The sequence below is a fragment of the Cervus canadensis genome, chromosome 22 (genome assembly GCF_019320065.1).
Source record: "Cervus canadensis isolate Bull #8, Minnesota chromosome 22, ASM1932006v1, whole genome shotgun sequence".
Lineage (NCBI taxonomy): Eukaryota > Metazoa > Chordata > Mammalia > Artiodactyla > Cervidae > Cervus > Cervus canadensis.
In genome coordinates, this window is record NC_057407.1 from 37,607,325 (window position 1) to 37,623,594 (window position 16,270).

Sequence of the window (16,270 nt, forward strand, 5' to 3'; positions counted from 1 at the left end):
CCACACAAAAGATAAATGCTAATAATTCAGGGCATCCTTTGAGGAACAACAAAAATTTAAATGCCAATAATTACAACACAGGATGGAGAAACAAAAAGAAGTCCAGTTACCAACCTCCTAACACTCTATACAGAGTCACAAGATCATGATCCTGACCCCCATCACTCTCACAAGCTAGTTGGGGTGAGACACCAGCAGTCAAGTATCTTTAGTATTCGTTATATCAGAGTAAACAGATACTACTGTGTCAGCATATGGAAATAGTGAAGGGGCAGAAAGGAAAGAGATTAGATAAGATCTGCAGGAGGCTTCTCAGGCGGCTCAGTGGTAAACAATCTGCCTACCAATGAAGGAGAGCCCGGTCCCATCCCTGAGTTGGGAAGATCCCCTGGAGAAGGAACTGGAAACCCACTCTAGTATTCTTGCCTGGGAAATCCCACAGACAGAGAAGTCTGGCAAGCTACAGTTCACAGGGTTACAAGAGTTGGACACGACTTAGCAACTCAACAACAACAACTACTACCACTGTTTTACTTAGTTCTTCACATCTGCTAAAGTGCTAGGGACAGCAGAATAAATAGGACAAGTACTAAAGAAACAGAATCGACAGTAAGAGACTACTGGTAAATATACAACAGTGTTATAGATACTGACACCCAGTGTCCTGATTCCTTCACAATTAATGAGAGGAGCCTAGGACTTCTCTGTCCATGGAATTTTCCAGGCAAGAATACTGGAATGGGTTGCCATGTCCTACTTCACTGGATCTTCCCAACCCAGGGATCAAACCCCATCTCCTGCATTGGCAGATGGATTCATAACCCTGGCACCATCTGGGAAGTCTAAACCTACGTCTGTCTAACTTAAAATTCTGAGAACCTTGTCAAGAAGATAGGGTTGAAGGAAGAGGAAGCAGGAAATGACAGACAAGAAAAGGAGAGACAACTGTCCTCAAACCACTACCTAATGCTCAGAATTACGCAGAACCCCAAGACCCAGCTGTTTTGGAGGGCGGAGGAACTTCTCATCAAACCAGATCGACCAGTGCGCGTCTTGGCGATGTGATTTAATCTTTACTTGCCCTCCTCCAACCACTTGGTTTACCCATCCCAACCCTGTAGAGGAACCTGGCGACCCCCACCCATCATCAGGGAATCGAGAGAGCACCTTGGTGGGCGGGGATGGACGCCCTCCGGGGACCGAGCCCGGGGCGTTTGCCTCCCGCGAGTATCGGTGCGCGGCTGCCGAGCTTCCCTGGGCCCCGGGCCGCTGGGGATTGCCACAACCGCAGGAGCCCGCGAGGGACGGCGCGCCTGCCTCAGGCCCAGCCTCTTCGCCCCGCGCCGCCCAGCCTAGCAGCAAGAACAGCGACAACAAGAGGACAAGAATGAGCCCGGCGCCGCATCCTCGAGCTGGCCCTAGCGCGGGCGCAGCCATGTTGTCCCGCGAGCCATGTGACCCTGTAGGTCACGTGTCCCCGCCCTCCTTAAAGGGGCCAAGCCCCAGGCTGAGTTAGGAAGTGGCCTTGAGAGTTTGTCCTCTCTCCACTTCTCTCCAGGTAGGTCTCCTTTAGAGCCTTCCTCCTTGGCTCTGCTTACGTAAAAACAACAAAAGCCCAGAAGTCATAAGCTTCCGCAGCCTGTGCGCCCCATTATTATTTTTTGGTTGAAAAAAATTATAATCAAGTTTATTGAGCATTTGTTATGTGCCAGGCTTCCCTCCTACCTCAGTCGGTAAAGAATCTGCCTGTGATGCAGGAGACAAGGGTTCAATTGCTGGGTCGGGAAGATCCCCTGGAGAAGGAAATGGCAACCCACTCCAGTCTTCTTGCCTAGAGAATCCCATGGACAGAGGAACCTGGCGGGCTACAGTCCATTGGGTGGCAAGAGTCAGACATGACTGAGTGACTTTCACTACTATGTGCCAGGCAGTAGGCTAGCTGAACATTTTACTAGGTGAACATTTACTCCCCAGGAGGACCCTGAATATTGAGTTCACGGAACAATTAAGTGATCTGCCCAAGGTTACAAGGCAAATAAATGTCTGAAGAGATTTAAACCCATCCACATTAGGTCTCTAACACGTACCTTAAAACCTTGAAGGGTTTTTGTTTGTTTGTTTACATAATTTTGTCTGTGCTGGCGCTTTGTTGTGGCTCTTGGGCACATGGGTTTCTCTGGTTACCTCAGGCAGCGGCTTCACTTGCGGCCAATGGCTTTTCATCCAAGCACTGACTTCTCTCGGAGGACGGGCTCTAAAGCCCACATCTCAGTAGCTGTGGCGCTGGACTTTGCTGCTCTGTGCCATGGAGTATCTTAGTTATCCGACCAGGGATGGAACCAGAGTTACCTGCATGGGAAGGTGGATTCTTAACCCCTGAACCACCAGGGAAGTCCCAAACCCTCATTTTTAAAACATTATGCTGTTATGTAGGCATCTCAATAAGCTTCACTTAACAGGAAAATGGAAGATGAACGTGTTGAAGGAACCCTCTCCAAGGGATTGTTGCTGTTGTTGCCCTTGTTTAGTCACTGTGTGCGGTCTGACACTTTTCCCACCCCAAGGACTGATTGTAGCCCCCGCCAGGCTCTTCTGTCCGTGGGATTTCCCAAGCAAGAATACTGGCGTGGGTTGCCATTTCCTTCTCCCGGGGATACAGTTAGAGAAATCCAGGCTGTGGTTCTCAACGTGTTGTCCCAGACCAGCCGCATCGGCATCACCTGGGAACTTGTTAGAGATTCAGTACTCAATCAGGATGTCTGGAGACCAGACGCAGCAATCTGTGCTTTTAACAAGTTCTCCAGATGATTTATAAAGCACGCTGGTGCACGCTAAAGTTTAAGAACGACTGTTATAGGACTCAATTTCTTCAGGGGGGAAAGAAAAAGGCAAAACAAAAACCTAAAAGAGAGGACCTATAGGTTAAAAATGAAATCTCAGCCAATTGCAATAGATATGAATCTTGTCTAAATATGGATTCAGACCTATTGATCTCAAATTTTTTAGGACAACCAGAGAAATATAGCCATTAAGTCAAATTATGATATTTTGTAAAATTAGGAATTACTGTCAGTTTTGTTTTCAGTTCTTTAAGAGTGATAGTGGTATTTGTGGGTTTTTTACATTAATATAATTATTTTGGTTGTGCTGTATTTTCGTTGCTACACGTTGGCTTTCTCTAGTTGTGGAGAGTTAGGGTTACTCTCCAGTTGCAGTGTGCAGGCTTCTCATTGTGATGCCTTGTCTTGTTGAGGAGCACAGACTCTAGTCGCATGGGCTCAGTAGTCATGAAACACCAGTTCAGTTGCCTCGTGGCATTTGGGATCTTACTGGATCAAGGATGGAATTCAGTATCCCCGACATTGCAAGGTGGATTCTTAACCACTGGACCACCAGGGAAGCCCTTGTGGGTATGTTTATTTTTAAATTGTTTATCTGTTTGCTTATTTTTGGCCACACTGGGTCTTCATTGCTGAAAGAACATTTTCTGTAGTTGTAGTGCATGGGCTTCTCATTATGGTGACTTCTCTGGTGTTGCAGAGCACCAGCTCGAGAGCACAGGCTCAATAGTTGTGGCTCATGGGCTTACTTATCCCATGACATGTGTGATCTTCCTGAATTAGGAGTGGAACCCCTGTCCCCTACATTGGCAAGCAGATTCTTAACCACTGAACTACCAGGGAAGTCCCTGTAGGTATGTTTTTTTAAAAAGAATCTCTTCATTTGAGATATATGTATTGAAATAGATAATAGATAGATAAAAAGACATGCTGTTGCCAAGGAGTTACTTCTCAAAATCCAGTAAAGAGGGGGATGGCTAGAGATGAAGCAGTTAGCCATGACTTGGTCATTGTTAAAGCTGGTTTATGGGGTTTTTTTTGAGTGTTTATTGTTCTATTCTTTCTATGTGTGAATTTTTATTAATATGAAGGAAAGTTCTTTGGTGACCATTTTGCAATATGTACAAATACAGAATCATTCTGTTGTACCTGAAACTAATGCCGTATGTTAGTTGTATCTCATTTGGGAAAAAAGTGAAAAAAATATTTCAAGTTCTTTCATACTTGCTGACTGTTTTGCAGTTTGCCGAGAGCTTTCACACATTTCCTCATTTGAAATCACAACCACTTGTCAAGAAACCTACTATTACTATACCCATTTTACAGTTAATGAGACTATAAGGTCAATACTTTATCCAAGGTTTCACATATTAACTGTGCCCAAATATAGATTCCAGGTCAGAGATTATCTTCATCAGTCTCAACACAAGCTTGCTGCCCTATCGAGCCCTGAATTCCTTTGATTCATGGTCCTGCCCCACTGTTAGGCAATAAGCTTTAGAAAGGCAAGTATCCTGCTTATTTGTTCACCATTATATCAGCAAAAGTGCCAAGACCTGGCACTTAAACACTTAGTGAATATTTATTTAATTAAGGAAAAGTGAATGGCACTTATCATGACCACTTTCTCATAAAGAGAAGCAAATGTTTAGACTCAGAAAGAGTTGTGTTTAAAGCTACCAACGTACAAGAGGTATTCACCTTTTAAGCCACTATTTCTTCACCTGAGAAATGGGAATAATAACAGCATCTTATTATGTATTTTATGAAGATTAAATAAGATAAAGATGTACAAGGCTTAGCATTCCACAATACCTCAAAAAAAGTTTCCCATTAGAACTTCCCTGGTGGTCCAGTGGCTAAGACTCCCAAACTCCGACTGCAGGGGGTCTGGGTTTGATCCTACATCAGGGAGCTGGATCGCACATAACAACTAAGACCCCAGTGCAACCAAATAAATAAATAAAAATAAATATCCTTTAAGTGTTTGCTATTATTAGTTGTCCTTATCAAAGATGGCAACTTTGTTGATTCTCCAGAAGTATCAACCTTCTCTCTCAATTCGAGGAGGCCTTACAAATAGCTGAGAAAAAGGAAAGATATACCCATTTGAAAGCAGAGTTCCAAAGAATAGCAAGGAGAGATAAGAAAACCTTCCACAGAGATCAATGCAAAGAAATGGAGGAAAACAATAGAATGGGAAAGACTAGAGAGCTCTTCAAGAAAATTAGAGATACCAAGGGAAAATTTCATGCAAAGATGGGCACAATAAAGGGCAGAAATGGTATGGACCTAAGAGAAGGAGAAGACATTAAGAAGAGGTGGCAAGAATACACTGAAGAACTATACAAAAAAGATCTTCATGATCCAGATAATCATGATGGTGTGATCACTCACCTAGAGGCAGATGTCCTGGAGTGCAAAGTCAAGTGGGCCTTAGGAAGCATCACAACAAACAAAGCTAGTGGAGATGATGGAATTCCAGTTGAGCTATTTCAGATCCTAAAAGATTTTGCTGTGAAAATGCTGCACTCAATACGCCAGCAAATTTGGAAAACTCAGCAGTGGCCACAGGACTGGAAAAGGTCAATTTTCATCCCAATACAAAAGGAAGGCAATGCCAACGAATATGCAAACTACCACACAAGTGCACTCATCTCACACACTACCAAAGTAATGCTGAAAATTCTCCAAGCCAGGCTTCAGCAGTACATGAACCATGAACTTCCAGATGTTCAAGCTGGCTTTAGAAAAGGCAGAGGAACCAGAGATCAAATTGCCAACATCCGATAGATCATTGGAAAAGCAAGAGAGCTCCAGAAAACACATCTACTTTTGCTTTATTGAATACGCCAAAGCCTGTGACTGTGTGGATCACGGCACACTGTGGAAAATTCTGAAAGAGATGGGAAAACCAGGCCACCTGACCTGCCTCTTCAGAAACCTGTATGCAGGTCAAGAAGCAACACTTAGAACTGGACAGAACTGGACTTAGAACTGGAACAGACTGGTTCCAAATCAGGAAAGGAGTACATCAAGGCTGTATATTATCACCCTGCTTATTTAACTTATATGCAGAGTACATCATGAGAAATGCTGGGCTGGAGGAAGCACAAGCTGGAGTTTAGATGGCCGGGAGAAATATCAATAACCTCAGATATGCAGATGACACCACCCTTATGGCAGAAAGTGAAGAAGAACTAAAGAGCCTTTTGATGACAGCAAAAGAGGAGAGTGAAAAAGTTGGCTTAAAGCTCAAGATTCAGAAAACTAGGATCATGGCATCCGGTCCCATGACTTCATGGCAAATAGACGGGGAAACAGTGAAAACAGTGACACACTTTATTTTTTTGGACTCGAAAATCACTGCAGATGGTGACTGCAGCCTTGAAATTAAAAGATGCTTGCTCCTTGGAAGAAAAGTTATGACCAACCTAGACAGCATATTAAAAAGCAGAGACATTACTTTGCCAACAAAGGTCCACCAAGCAAAGCTATGATTTTTCCAGTGGTCATGTATGGATATGAGAGTTGGACTATAAAGAAAGCTGAGTGCCAAAGAAGTGATGCTTTTGAACTGTGGTGTTGGAGAAGACTCTTTTTTTTTTTTCCATTTATCTTTATTAGTTGGAGGCTAATTACTTTACAATATTGTAGTGGTTTTTGCCATACATTGACATGAATCAGCCATGGATTTACATGTATTCCCCATCCTGATCCCCTCTCCCACCTCCCTCTCCACCTGATCCCTCTGGGTCTTCCCAGTGCACCAGCCCCCAGCACTTGTCTCATGCATCCAGCCTGGGCTGGTGATCTGTTTCACCCTACAATATACATGTTTCGAATGCTGTTTCTCTCGAAACATCCCACCCTCGCCTTCTCCCACAGAGTCCAAAAGTCTGTTCTGTACATCTGTGTCTCTTTCTGTTTTGCATATAGGGTTATCATTACCATCTTCTAAATTCCATATATATGTGTTAGTATACTGTATTGGTCTTTATCTTTCTGGCTTACTTCACTCTGTATAATGGGCTCCAGTTTCATCCATCTCATTAGAACTGATTCAAATGAATTCTTTTTTAATGGCTGAGTAATATTCCATGGTGTATATGTACCACAGCTTCCTTATCCATTCATCTGCTGATGGGCATCTAGGTTGCTTCCATGTCCTGGCTATTATAAACAGTGCTGCGATGAACATTGGGGTGCACGTGTCTCTTTCAGATCTGGTTTCCTCAGTGTGTATGCCCAGAAGTGGGATTGCTGGGTCATTTGGCAGTTCTATTTCCAGTTTTTTAAGAAATCTCCACACTGTTCTCCATAGTGGCTGTACTAGTTTGCATTCCCACCAACAGTGTAAGAGGGTTCCCTTTTCTCCACACCCTCTCCAGCATTTATTGCTTGTAGACTTTTGGATAGCAGCCATCCTGACTGGCGTGTAATGGTACCTCATTGTGGTTTTGATTTGCATTTCTCTGATAATCAGTGATGTTGAGCATCTTTTCATGTGTTTTTAAGCCATCTGTATGTCTTCTTTGGAGAAATGTCTGTTTAGTTCTTTGGCCCATTTTTTGATTGGGTCATTTATTTTTCTGGAATTGAGCTGCAGGAGTTGCTTGTATATTTTTGAGATTAATCCTTTGTCTGTTGCTTCGTTTGCTATTATTTTCTCCCAATATGAGGGCTGTCTTTTCACCTTGCTTATCGTTTCCTTTGTTGTGCAAAAGCTTTTAAGTTTCATTAGGTCCCATTTGTTTATTTTTGCTTTTATTTCCAATATTCTGGGAGGTGGGTCATAGAGGATCCTGCTGTGATTTATGTCGGAGAGTGTTTTGCCTATGTTCTCCTCTAGGAGTTTTATAGCTTCTGGTCTTACATTTAGATCGTTAATCCATTTTGAGTTTATTTTTGTGTATGGTGTTAGAAAGTGTTCTAGTTTCATTCTTTTACAAGTGGTTGACCAGTTATCCCAGCACCACTTGTTAAAGAGGTTGTCTTTTTTCCATTGTATATCCTTGCCTCCTTTGTCAAAGATAAGGTGTCCATAGGTTCGTGGATTTATCTCTGGGCTTTCTATTCTGTTCCATTGATCTATATTTCTGTCTTTGTGCCAGTACCATACTGTGTTGTTGGACAGGGCTGAGCGACTGAACTAAAGTGAACAGGAAAAGTGTGAGATACCATCTCAAAGCTGTATAATGAGGACTTACTTGGGGTTCGAGTGCCTGAGACTCCACACTCCCAATGCAGGGGTCCTGGATTTGATCCCTGGTCAGGGAAACAGATCCCACGTGCTTCTAAGAGTTCACCTGCCACAACTAGGAGATCCCAAAGGCCACTGTGAAGATTGAAGAGCCCATGTGCTGCAACAAAAACCCGGTGCACCTAAATAAATAAATATTCATACACACACACACACACACACACACACACACACACACACACACAACTGTGTAATAGTTCTGCCTTTCAGTTAGAGTAAAAGCTTACTGTGTGCATGCTAAGTCTCTTCATTCGTGCCCAACTCTTTGTGACCCCATGGACTGTAGCATGCCAGGCCTCCCTGTCCATCACCAACTGCTGGAGCCTACTCAAACTCATGTCCATTGAGTCAGTGATGCCATCCAACCATCTCATCCTCTGTCATCCCCTTCTCCTCCTACCTTCAATCTTTCCCAGCATCAGGGTCTTTTCAAATGAGTCAGCTTTTCGCATCAGGTGGCCAAAATATTGGAGTTTCAGCTTTAGCATCAGTTCTTCCAATGAATATGCAGGACTGATTTCCTTTAAGATGGACTGGTTGGATCTCCTTGCTGTCCAAGGGACTCTCAAGAGTCTTCTCCAACACCACAGTTCAAAAGCATCACTTCTTTGGCACTCAGCTTTCTTTATAGTCCAACTCTCACATCCATACATGACCACTGGCAAAACCACAGCTTTGACTAGGTGGACCTTTGTTGGCAAAGTAATGTCTCTGCTTTTTAATATGCTGTCTAGGTTGGTCATAACTTTTCTTCCAAGGAGCAAGCGTCTTTTAATTTCAAGGCTGCAGTCACCATCGGCAGTGTTTTTGGAGCCCCCACACACACACAAAAAAAAAGTCTGTCACTATTGCCACTGTTCCCCCATCTGTTTGCCATGAAGTGATGGGACCGGATGCCATGATCTTAGTTTTCTGAATGTTGAGCTTTAAGCCAACTTTTTCACTCTCCTCTTTCACTTTCATAAGAGCCTCTTTAGTTCTTCCTTGCTTTCTGCCATGAGGGTGGTGTCATCTGTATATCTGAGGTTATTGATATTTCTCCCGGCCATCTTGATTCCAGCTTGTGTTTCATCCAGCCTGGCATTTCTCATGATGTACTCTGCATATAAGTTAAATAAGCAGGGTGATAATATACAGCCTTGACTACTCCTTTCCTGACTTGGAACCAGTCTGTTGTTCCATGTCCAGTTCTAAGTGTTGCTTCTTGACCTGCATACAGGTTTCTCAGGAGTCAGGTCAGGTGGTCTGGCATTCCCATCTCTTTCAGAATTTTCCACAGTGTGCCGTGATCCACACAGTCACAGGCTTTGGCGTATTCAATAAAGCAAAAATAGATGTGTTTTCTGGACCTCTCTTGCTTTTCCAATGATCTATCGGATGTTGGCAATTTGATCTCTGGTTCCTCTGCCTTTTCTAAAGCCAGCTTGAACATCTGGAAGTTCACGATTCATGTACTGTTGAAGCCTGGCTTGGAGAATTTTCAGCATTACTTTGGAAGAGTGTGAGATGAGTGCACTTGTGTGGTAGTTTGCACATTCTTTGGCATTGCCTTTCTTTTGGATTGGAATGAAAACCGACCTTTTCCAGTCCTGTGACCACTGCTGAGTTTTCCAAATTTGCTAACATATTGAAGGCAGCACTTTCTTTTTTTTTTTGGGTGCAGCGCTTTCACAGCATCATCTTTTAGGATCTGAAATAGCTCAACTGGAATTCCATCACCTCCACTAGCTTTGTTCATAACTTTGTTCTCACACTTTTCCTGTTAATCAGGGTCATTTTCTCTGCCAACTTAGAGACTCCCTGTCTTGCCTGGTGATCCCTGAACACAAACAGTCCAACGTGGCCTGATAGAAGTCGTGGCTTGTAGTCCATTGGAAACTTTCCTGGGCACGAAAGAGTATACTCCCTTTGGGACCAGGACAATGTGAGCCTCTCCTGTTGAACTGCTGAGTGATGCTGGCGCCCCCCTGTCCGGTGCCTGCCTTGGCAGGTAGCATGTCCTCAGGACCTTCCCATGGAATATGGTGCTCGGTGGGTCTTCTAGCCTCTCAGAATAAATCCAAATAGCATCTCTACTTCCCTGAACTATGAAGTCCTTTCTTCCATGTGACTCAGCAACCCATGCATTTCACCTTCATTTACATTAGCCACGGATTTCTCACAGCTTCTAGATCCACTCTAATAGTGTGTCTGCCCCTGTCCCTGGGGTCCTTGCTGAGGTATGAAATCCCAAGTCTAAGGTGAGTTCTTCCAAGTCAGTATATTCTTGCCTATCCATTCTTTTTTTTCCGAGCATTAATCAGACGCCCACATGGTTCCGGCCCAGGGTTTGCCTCTCCTGGCTATGGTTCATATGCGCTAGTTAATTCATTTTAAAATAGCTTTATTGAATTATACTTCATACATCATACCGTTCACCCTTTTATAAAGTATGTAATTCGTGATTTTTCATATATTCAGATTATTATATGACCATCACCACAACTGAAGTTTGGAACATTTTTATCACCCTCCCCAAAGAAACTCCAAACCTCAATAATTGTCATTTTATTTCCTCATCCCCCAACCCAGCCCTGGGTAACACACAGTCGACTTTTTGTCTCCATCGACTTGCCTATTCTGGAATTTTCTTGTGAATGAGATCATAAAATATGCGGCTTTTTGTGCCTGCTTCCTTTCACTTGGAATAATATTTCTAAGTTTCCTCCATGTTGTAACACAAGTCAGCACTTCTTTCCTTTTTATGGCCAAAATACCAAATTTAATTTATCTATTCTTCAGATGATGGACATTTGGATTGTTTCCACTTTTTAGCTATTATGAATAATGCTGCTTTGAATAGCCTATGAACATTTGTATACAAGTTTTGTGTGGACATATGTTTCATTTCTCTTAGATATATACTAGGAATGGGATTGTTTGGTTATATGGTAATTCTGTGTCTGACCTTTTGAGGAAGCTGCCAAATTGTTTTCGTAAGTGTCTATACCCGTTTACATTCCCACTGACAATGCCTGAGGGATTCTAACTTCTCCACTCTGCCAGTTAATTCTTGCATCTCCTTTAGAGTTAAATCTCTTTTCTTCTTCATGAGACCCAGCTTTTCTTCACTTTGGCCATAGTGAGACTTAACCAGCATAATGCCTGGCAGGCAAGAGGGTGGGGGCAGTGCCTGGGGCAAAGAGTCCTTCAGGGTCTTCCTACATCAGTGTGAACTGTTGCTTCTCCATACTCAATACTAGTTCTCAGCAGGCTCTGAAGCTCAGGGAAGTCTGCAAAGCCACATTTCTCAAGGGCTTCCACCTAGATATCCCTGCCCCATGATTTTGGCCCTCGGTTTTTCCAGTCTGAGTGAAATTAAAACCTTCTCTAACACCATATACAAAAATAAACTCAAAATGCATTGACGACCTAAAACTAAGACTGGAAGCCATAAAACTCCTAGACGTATTGGAGTTTCAGCTTCAGCATCAGTCCTTTCAGTGAACGTTCAGGATTGATTTCCTTTAGGATTAACTGGTCTGATCTCATCAGAATGGGTATCATCAAAGAGAACACAGATAGGAATGTTGGCAAGGATACAGAGAAAAGTTCACCTTTAAACACTGTTGGTGGAAATGTCAGTTGCTGCAGCCACTGTGGAAAGTAGTTTGGAAGGTTCTCAAAATCTACAAGTTGAATTATTACATGGTCCAGAAATTCTACTCCTGGGTTCAGTTCAGCTCAGTTCAGTTCAGTCGCTCAGTCATATCTGACTCTTTGCAACCCCCTGAACCTCAGCACGCCAGGCCTCCCTGTCCATCACCAACTCCCAGAGTCCACCCAACCCATGCCCATCGAGTCAGTGATGCCATCCATCCATCTCATCCTTTGTTGTCCCCTTCTCCTCCTGCCCTCAATCTTTCCCAGCATCAGGGTCTTTTCAAATGAGTCAGCTCCTTGCATCAGGTGGCCAAAGTATTGGAGTTTCAGCTTCAGCATCAGTCCTTCCAATGAACACCCAGGATTGATTTCCTTTAGGATGGACTGGTTGGATCTCCTTGCAGTCCAAGGGACTCTCAAGAGTCTTCTCCAACACCACAGTTCAAAAGCATCAATTCTTCGGCACTCAGCTTTCTTTATAGTCCAACTCTCACATCCATACATGACCACTGGAAAAACCATAGCCTTGACTAGATGGATCTTTGTTGACAATGTAATGTCTCTGCTTTTTAATACGCTGTCTAGGTTGGTCACTACTTTCCTTCCAAGGAGTAAGCATCTTTTAATTTTATGGCTACAATCACCATCTGCTATGATTTTGGAGCCCAAAAAAATAAAGTCTGACACTGTTTCCACTGTTTCCCCATCTATTTCCCATGAAGTGATGGGACCAGATGCCATGATCTTAGTTTTATTAATGTTGAGCTTTAAGCCAACTTTTTCACTCTCCTCTTTCACTCTCATCAAGAGGCCCTTTTGTTCCTCTTCACTTTCTGCCATAAGGGTGGTTTCATCTGCATATCTGAGGTTATTGATATTTCTCCCAGCAATCTGGAATCCAGCTTATGCTTCCTCCAGCCCAGCATTTCTCATGATGCGCTCTGCATATAAGTTAAATAAGCAGGGTGACAACTATACAGCCTTGGCGTACTCCTTTTCCTATTTGGAACCAGTCTGTTGTTCCATGTCCAGTTCTAAGTGTTGCTTCTTGACCTGCATACAGGTTTCTCAAGAGGCAGGTCAGGTGGTCTGGTATTCCTATCTCTTTCAGAATTTTCCACATTTTATTGTGATCCACACAGTCAAAGGCTTTGGCATAGTCAATAAAGCAGAAATAGATGTTTTTCTGGAACTCTCTTGCTTTTTCGATGATGCAGCAGATGTTGCCAATTTGATATCTGGTTCCTCTGCCTTTTCTAAATCCAGCTTGAACATCTGGAAGTTCACCATTTACGTATTGCTTAAGCCTGGCTTGGAGAATTTTGAGCATTACTTTGGTAGTGTGTGAGATGAGTGCAGTTGTGTGGTAGTTTGAGCATTCTTTGGCATTGCCTTTCTTTGGGATTGGAATGAAAACTGACCTTTTCCAGTCCTGTGGCCACTGCTGAGTTTTCCAAATTTGCTGATGTATTGAGGCAGCGATTTCACAGCATCATCTTTCAGGATTTGAAATAGGTCAACTCCTGGGTATACAGCTGAAAAAGTCAACAATACTACTGAGAAAAGTTCATAGCAGCATTATTTACAATGGCCGAGATATGGAAGCAACCATAGTGAATATCGGCAATGGATAAAGAAGAATATATATATCTGCTACACACAAACACACAAGATTCACCAGCAGGGTCAATAGCGTTTGGAGGGAACTTATTAGCAGTGCAAATTCCTGGATCCCACCTCAAGACCTCCTGAGTCGGAGGGTGGCCCACCAGTCCTTGCTGTAAGTGGTACTGGTGCCCACGACGCTTTTGCCTGAACTTCCGGTTACTGCTGATGTGACTTGGGATGGCAACGTGGCTTACGTACAGATAAACCATATACTCCTGTGGGCCTGCAGTGGGGCTGTGGGCAGAGAAAGAGCAGCTGGGCGAACCAGGCTTCCTCTTTGTGACGGCTGAAGGGGAACTACAGACACCCTGAGTGTTAGCCGCAGTCAGAGCTGGATGAGGCCGAGTCGCAGTGATGGGGACACCAAGAGTCCTGAGCAGGCTGGTGTCCGTGTCCTCATCACTAGTGCGCATCATCAGTTAGCTCTGGAGGAGGGAGAGAAGCGAGATGAAACAACTTAAACAAGAAAAAAAAAGAAAAAAAAAACACATAAAGTTCTCTCTGTGTAAATTTTTTCATTGGCCGCAGCACAAACTAGCAAAACTTTTTAAGCCTCGGTTAGGGAATTGCCTGGTGGTCCAGTGATTTGGACTTGGTGCTTCCACTTCAGAGGCCTGGGGTTCAGTCCCTGGTTGGGGAACTAACAACCTGCAAGCTGAGCAGCACGGTCACAAAGAAATAAATAAGCCTCAGTTAACAGGCTTTCCAAGTCAGTGGTTTCACCACATGATGATGCTAAAGAATGCTTAATGAAAGAACCCCACGGCAAAATGTTTCTGCCTCTTTGGACTTCTCATTTCTCCTATCTAAATATACAGAGGAATTTGTCCTATTTAAAAAAAAAAAAAAAACTTTAGAATGCTCATTTTTAGATATTACATAACTTGATAATTATAATAATCATGAGAACTAATAATTCTCCAGCTATTCCTCAGAACCAAGCAATGTTCTAAGTATTTCACGTTTTAAGGGTTTTAATGTCAATTCCACAAGGGCAAGAATTTTCGTGTTTTCTTTTCTGCTGTAGCCTCCATGCCTGGAATTTTGCTTAACACCTGGTGGATATACAAGAAATTCTTGTTGGATGAATTAAAATGGATTGTCATATAACTATTGAATGGAGGTACTGTTATATCCGTCTGGTTGACCCTCCTACCTGTAAAGATGGAAAGTTAAAAGAAGTGACGGAGAAAAATGATTCACAACTTTTTTAAGAAAAAGGTTAACATGTATTTCTATTTCAGATGCTCATACAATGGAAATTTTACTTTTAGTACCCCACTTAATTTGGAAAATGAAACGTCAGGATGCTTCTCTCAAGGCAGTACATTAGCAAAGGAAATGGCATATTCAGTCATACCAGTTCCTGTATATATTTGAAAGGTTCAGAAATCCATTACCTTTTCAAGCTTCAGGCAATGCTTAACATCTGAATGAACTCACAATACTTTTAATCACTGGTTCCCCAGGGGTCTGTAACCCAAAGCTCATTGATCACTGAGGAAATAATATCTCTCTGTAAAGACGTGCCTCACAAAATAGAGATTGTCCCAGCATCAGACCCAAAGATTGGCTTTGGGTCCCAGCATCTGTTTAGGAAACTTAAATTTAGCCATTAAGCGTCTATGTGCCTTAATCTCCTACCTTGCCTACTTCATAATCATATCTTATTGAGACCAAATATTCAGGTATAAAAAGAGAAGTAGACACTAATTGATATTATTATGGTATCCTTTGATTTTGTGACACATTTCCATCCCACTGTATTGTTTCTGAATTCTGGACATATCTTGTGAGCTAGGGATACCTATAATATGGTTGAACTTCCTTTTCCCTCAAAAAAATATTTTCAAAGCAGGGATATTTATTTCAGTAAATGGTCTTGGATCAAGGAAACGTGGCTTGTTTAGTCCTCTAAATGATATATGAATTCATTTTCTCTCCATATTCCTATCTCATGCAATTTGCAACTGCAGTCTCTAAAAAAGAATATTGTGCCCTGTGCTACAAGAGGAAACTCTGGTAGGCAGAATAATGGCCCCAGAGATGTCCACATCATAATCTCAGAATCTATAAATATGTTACCTTATGTGGCAAAGGGGATCTTGCAAATGTGATGAAATTAAGGTCCTTGAGATGGGGAGATAGCCCTGCTCAGTCTGATCACATAGGTGAGCAGAACTCTTCATGTCTGTGGTTAGAGGAAGATGTGACTAGGGAAGAAAGGTCCAGAGAGATGCAACATTATTGATGTCCAAGGTGAAGAAACGGACCGTCTTCCAGTGGGCAGCCACTGGAAGGGAACAGATTTTCCTGCAGAGAACAGAAGGGAACAGATTTTCCTATAGAGCCCCCAGAAAGGAAGAAAGGGACATTGATTTTGGCTCATTGAGACCCTTACTGATCTTCTGACCTGTGAAACCCTAAGATAGTAAATCTGTGTTAAGTAAGTCACTAAGTTTGTAATCATTTTTTTATGGCAGCAATAGGAAACTAACATTAACACATATTTCAGTTCCAGCATTATCACTGGAAGCAATCTGGGATTACAGCAGAAGGTCAGCAGGTGCATGGGGCATCCTCTGAAGAGTCAGACCGTGTGCTTTGGCTGGGGACACAGCTGGACCATGGTGAGTCTGAGCACTAGCGGGAGTCTGCCCCTCAACATTCACACTCACTCCTCTCCCTTGTCGCTAGAAAAGTGTGAGAGTGGTTTTGCATGGGATCAGGGCAGGAACTGGAGGGTGATGATAACCATTTAGGGTTCAGGCACAGGCAGTTTGAGCTCAGATGCTGGCTTCTGAGGGGAATTCAGAGAAAGGCCAACCACCCAGCCCCTGGAGATCTGGGGGCCTCT

The 16,270-nt window shown here is 43.0% G+C and overlaps 1 protein-coding gene and 1 long non-coding RNA gene across 3 annotated transcripts in view; one reads left to right on the forward strand and one right to left on the reverse strand.

Annotated features, from left to right (window-relative positions):
* SUMF1 (sulfatase modifying factor 1) overlaps window positions 1–1,474 on the reverse strand; it is an 86,102-nt gene extending 84,628 nt beyond the window's left edge. For both annotated transcript variants that reach the window (XM_043442696.1, XM_043442695.1), the window contains exon 1: window positions 1,168–1,474. In XM_043442696.1, coding sequence (XP_043298631.1) covers window positions 1,168–1,437 — 270 coding nt within the window. In that variant the 5' untranslated portion in view covers window positions 1,438–1,474. The remainder of the gene's footprint in view (window positions 1–1,167) is intronic.
* A 57-nt stretch (window positions 1,475–1,531) lies between these two features.
* On the forward strand, window positions 1,532–16,043 carry LOC122424649. Its single transcript, XR_006264492.1, has 3 exons — window positions 1,532–1,558; window positions 14,441–14,634; window positions 15,929–16,043. It is a non-coding gene; the product is annotated as an uncharacterized LOC122424649 (long non-coding RNA).
* Window positions 16,044–16,270: the final 227 nt, after the last annotated feature.